Source organism: Argentina silus, assembly GCF_951799395.1.
Source record: "Argentina silus genome assembly, chromosome: 10".
NCBI lineage: Eukaryota > Metazoa > Chordata > Actinopteri > Argentiniformes > Argentinidae > Argentina > Argentina silus.
Genome location: NC_139664.1, coordinates 12204501 through 12209697, shown reverse-complemented (window position 1 = coordinate 12209697; position 5197 = coordinate 12204501). Strand labels below are relative to the sequence as shown.

At 41.6% G+C, this 5197-nt stretch overlaps 1 protein-coding gene across 3 annotated transcripts; it reads left to right on the top strand.

The window, feature by feature from the left end:
- The first annotated feature begins 579 nt into the window (after nt 1–579).
- Nucleotides 580–3150, top strand: ccka (cholecystokinin a). 3 transcript variants are annotated; one of them, XM_083679203.1, is made up of 4 exons: nt 580–634; nt 1018–1110; nt 1478–1729; nt 2823–3150. In XM_083679203.1, the coding sequence occupies exons 2-4, from the start codon at nt 1095–1097 to the stop codon at nt 2957–2959; spliced, it is 405 nt and encodes a 134-aa protein (XP_083535329.1). In that variant the 5' UTR covers nt 580–634; nt 1018–1094; the 3' UTR covers nt 2960–3150. The 3 variants fall into 3 exon arrangements, with proteins under 3 accessions (XP_083535329.1, XP_083535328.1, XP_083535330.1); XM_083679202.1 differs by having other exon boundaries at nt 2820–3150; XM_083679204.1 differs by lacking the exon at nt 1018–1110 and having other exon boundaries at nt 581–634; nt 2820–3150.
- Nucleotides 3151–5197: the final 2047 nt, after the last annotated feature.

Here is a 5197-nt window from a genome sequence, read left to right as displayed (position 1 = left end):
AATCTGCTCTATATATATCGTATACTACAATCAACTAATGACAACATTTCAGCCATTTGAGGTGCAGCCAGGTGCTAAGTAAGGTAAACCAAAAGTAAAACTCAAACCATACAGTGTCTGAATGTAATCAAGATAATTTATCGAAAAAGCATGTCCTTCAGTAAGACAGCTTTGAAGACCTTTATAAATAGTGCGTGGTATTTCATTCACAGGCACATCGCCAGGCATGCATTCTCATATTAAGCAGGACCCAGTCTCTCTTATGAAGGAGGGGGATTAACGTCTCAATGGCCACTGATGTGATGTTTCTAGGGGTTGAGGATGGGGGCTTATGTGTGTTTTAGAGGGGTCACTATGACCTTTGCCCCCGTTCCCCTCCTGTTCCCTGGTGTGACAACAGCTCTGAAGAGTGCGTGGTTCTGGGTGGTGCCCCTCTGAGGCAGTGCGTCTATCCCTGTACTGCGTCAGCGATGCGCAAACAGACGGCAGGATGCGCAAGCTCTGCTCCGGGGACCGAGGGCCAGCCCTCCCACTCTGGGTATATAAGGGCCACTCCTGCACTTTCAGCATGCACAACCACTAGACTAAACTCCTCCTCTCCTCTCTGATTGCTGAGCAAAACTGTGGACAGAAGGTAAGGTGTCTGGCTTTTATTTTCTTTATTTGTCTGTTAAGTTGGTGTGGTTATCAAGAAATAGATTTCAATGAACATTTATAGCACAGAAGTATATTTCAGATTGAAAAATAATTAATTGACTGAGGAAGGAATGAGTAGTTTGGTTCAAGTGAAATATGTGAGAAAATATGTTAGCAAGAGTTTTTCACGTGAAATCTGTGCTTGTTCTTTCCAAAGTGACCTGGTTTTCATTCACTTTAGAGTAGCAACAGCATGAGAATTCATGGTGAATCTTGTGCATTATGAGACTTATTTCATTCATGTCTTTCTACAGTATATGTGTGTTGATTTCATAAATAACCCAGTTATTGTTTGTTGAATCTATATTCATTATTCACTAGTTATTTAGCGGCACGGTGGTGTAAAAAACAAAGACGTCTCCTTCTCCCTGGAGAGTACTTCCACCTGTGTTTAAAGAATGGCTATTCAACTGAGTTGAGTGTTTTTTTTTTACCCTGACGCTTCCGATAAAGGTTTAAAAGTGAGGGTCCCCTGACTGGAAGTTGGAGAAACCAATAATATGGATCTTTGCTTAATTACATGACCATTTCCTCTGGGATTGTATTATGACAGACAGGACGTATTCATCAGTGCCTTAAAATTGAGATGGTTGGCCAATTTCAATTTAAAATGCTCTTTCTTCCCCAGGTTAATTAATGTAAAAATACTAATTTGTTGTTTAATGAAAATTGCTTGAGATCTATGAAGCAATAGCATCAGGATGTCCATCTCTCTGTGGTGAATTGTGTTGATGATGAAGCTAATGATATCTGATGTTCTGCCCATCTCTGTCTCCCTCAGCAATGAACGCGGGCATCTGTGTGTGTGTACTGCTTGCTGCGCTCTCTAGCAGCTGTTTGGGGCGCCCCTCTTACTCGCAGGGCAAAGACAAGCCGGAGCCCCCCCAGCTGGACAGCGTTATGTCCCGACAGACACGCCACACCCGCTCAGTACCCCACAGTGGTCAGCTCAGCCCATACTCTAAACCAGAGGAGGAGGTGGACCCCCGAACCAGTCTGAGCGACCTGCTGGCCAGATTGATATCCAGAAAAGGTGAGCAACCAAACCACTCAAGTACTGTTTACTTTCTTTTTACCACCCCAGTACTGTATCTCCAAATCATTTCCTATGTACTCTAATCAGGTATTGAGTTATCTGCGTATCTGATAAATTAATATGTACATGGTGACTGGGCTTTTCCCCTGGTATCTCATCTCTGTTGTTGAAAGCTGCTGCTCTTCTGAGAGTGAAGAGAAGTATGTGACAGGGAGGAGATTGTTGATGGAGGAAATTATTCAGACTGAAAAGAGCCTTGCCCTCCAGTGGTTTCATCACATAACAGGGAGATAAAGAGGCTTGACATCTTAGAGAAAGCCTTCCCCCCATCCTTCCCTTCTCTCGCTGGGCTTCCTTCACTGTCATTATTCATCTCTCTGTATCTCTTCCTGATCTGGTGGCGGCTCTGCAACTGTATTTTGGTGAGCAGACAAGTTCATGACAGATAAAAGATCCTTACCTAACATTAGAATTGCATTCTCATACATCCAATGAATCCCTACATTATCCTACCATTAAACTTTCACCTTCAAACACATTCTCTCATGGAATGATTATGGATATGGGGAACTAGTAAAAAATGGCCTTCTTTGCAGATTGTTGGTGTAGATAGAACATACTTAACACATGGTTGCGTTAATGCAGCAAAAGAGAGTGGGTCATGTTATGCAGTGTATTGTAGATAATGCATTATTCTAACCCAGCCTGTCTGAGTGCAGCACCATTTAGACACAGAGCGAGTTCTTGGACCATGCAAATGCCAAAAGCTTGAGCAGCATCCCTCCCTTGTGTGTTGATAATGATTCTACACAGTGCTGTTGTGGCCAATTAGAAGAGAACAGAGAGGAGTGCATGAATGAAGTACAAAGAATACCTACATGTATTGAACACATTAATCTCTAGCTTCACTTCCTAATTAAAGAAGAATTATTTCAAAGGTTCCATGATTTCGTAAGTGTGTTTTTTTACAGATATAAGGAAAGAGATACAACAGGCTATTTCATGGATATACTGTACCTACCATGGATGCCTGATTTTGTGGAGCGTTAAGGGTTAACTTGTGGCGGATCTTCTCCCTGTGTTCCAGCAGTTGCGATCCAGAGGACCTCTTCCCTGAGCAGCAGAGCCAGTGGGCCCAGCCCCAGACACAGCATAAAGGACAGAGACTACCTGGGCTGGATGGACTTCGGCCGCCGCAGTGCCGAGGAGTATGAGTACTCCTCATAAAATACAGCCGCCACCACGCACACTGTCCATACGTAGAAACTCATTTTATTATTGTCATGGAAACAAAAATCATTGTCCCAAAAGCTATATTTCTTATGTATTTGATGTAAATTTGTTTGTAAAACTGATATGAAGCAATATATATGTACGTATACAGATTTTTGAAGAAAAAAGAAAGAAAAGGGTTGTTTTCTTTCCGTTTCCTTTTCTTACATGTACACACGGTGAAATCTTGTCCTCTAAACACAGAGATGTCAGGTATTTTAGAATAAATCGAGCCTGCATACACACAGCCTTCTCCATACTGTTTCCAAACACTTAGCCTTTGAATTCAGTCCTAAGTGCCATGTGGTCTAGTAGTGCATTTAGAAGGCTCATTGCTGGCTTAAATGATATGGTTACATAAAATCTCATGTGAGTCATATTTGTTCTCTTAATATGGTGGACCACAATTGCCACACACTATGTGCAGCACTAGTCATCACAGTGCCACAGAGATTGTACCTTGCACCGCAAGGTCCTCCTAATGCTAAAAGTACAGGGGAATTAGCAGAGAGAGAAGAGGGAGAGGAAGATAGATAGATAGAGAGGGGGGGTGAGAGAGAGACAGTGACAGTGTGTGTCTACTGTACTGTATATTAGCACTTCATGAATTTCAGGCTGAAGGTTATCCCTGAGCACATTCTCATTATTGACCCATTGCTGCCCATCACTCAAACTGATGGCATTAAGAAGCAAGAGAGTAACAAGCTTCTTCAAAATCTAATTTTTCAGACATGGCCTTGGGGAGTGATTGTAGCGCTGAGGCAATATCATCTCTCAGTCACTAAACAGACGACAAGGGCACAGAGGAAGAGAATGGAGCTGGGTTTTTACATTAAACCACACAGCTTAACAAATATTGGATGGAGTGCACTTGGGCGTATGAGAGGACAATGGCATGGCTTGAATTGTACAGTGGGGAGTATAAAGCAGGCTAGCGCTGGGCTAATGCTAACACAGGTGTTCCTCAATGAGCTGATTTAATGCTGTGTGACAGGTGTTTGTTGTGGAGGGTGAGGGTTGGATGGGAGAGCATTTGAGGGCTCTGTTGCACAATAAAGCATGCCAATAAAATACAGAAAAACATGAAACGTCTGCTGCTGGGGCCTGGGGCAATTACATGTATTGTGCCAATTTAGAACCGTTGCTAAGTCCACACTTACATCAATGCTGAAAGGTAAGGTGAGTGTAGCACCATCGAGAGCCATTTTACAGACCATAAGAGAGATGGCAAGAGTCATTTAGCAGCAGCTTTCCAAAAGCGGAAATAGGATTGTGGTGGGAATAGGATTATGTTTAGCGTGATCAAAGTGGACAATAAAATAGACTTTATTATCATTATCAAATTGTTTGCAAAAAACAGTTACTGTATTATAGAACTGCAAAATATAGCTTTTCCATAGAATATTAGTATAAGCATCAATACCCACCCACAAGTTATTGTAATATGAAAGTCTACATTAATGTCATCATCAGTTAATTCATAACTCATAGACAAAAATATAAGTGTAAAATGGTAGAAATCAGAAAAAACTAGAGATACACCTAATAAAGCAAAAAGTAAATTTACATAAATAACATCACAAGATACTATACTCTCTGTTTCTGCATATCAAGTGGGTTGTTTTCCCCATGTGGTCTGTTGCCATAAGTGCCCACTTACTCTGCACAAAACAGAAGACTTCCTTGAATGTACTGAAGAGGACAATGAAAAGAGCACACTGCAAGCTGAATGAATGGGTTTATTTCTGCTCATCTGTCGTGATAGGCCCTCAACACTATGCAATTTGTTCGAACAATGCCAAAACAGGAACCTAATTGGATGACATTGAGGGCAGGGTCTTTCACATGTGAACATGTGCTGACGGTTCACATCAGTATAAGTGTGGGCATCACTGTGGTGTAACAACAGTAATCTATATGAATAGATATATCACTTCAGAGTAATATGACATTTGTTAATCAATGTGCCACACAAAGCTTAGCTTAGGCTCTTGAGCGAGAGAGCCTGTACAGGCCCTGCAAATTAATTGCAAAGATACTATATTCGGTGATGAGGTGGCCCCCTTATGAGGGCCAATCAATCAATCAGCCAATCAAACTGTTAAGAGATATCAAAATGATGTTCTGGAGAACTTATACTTAAAACAACAACAACAAATACAGTACATGGGAAATAAGACTCAAGAAAACAAG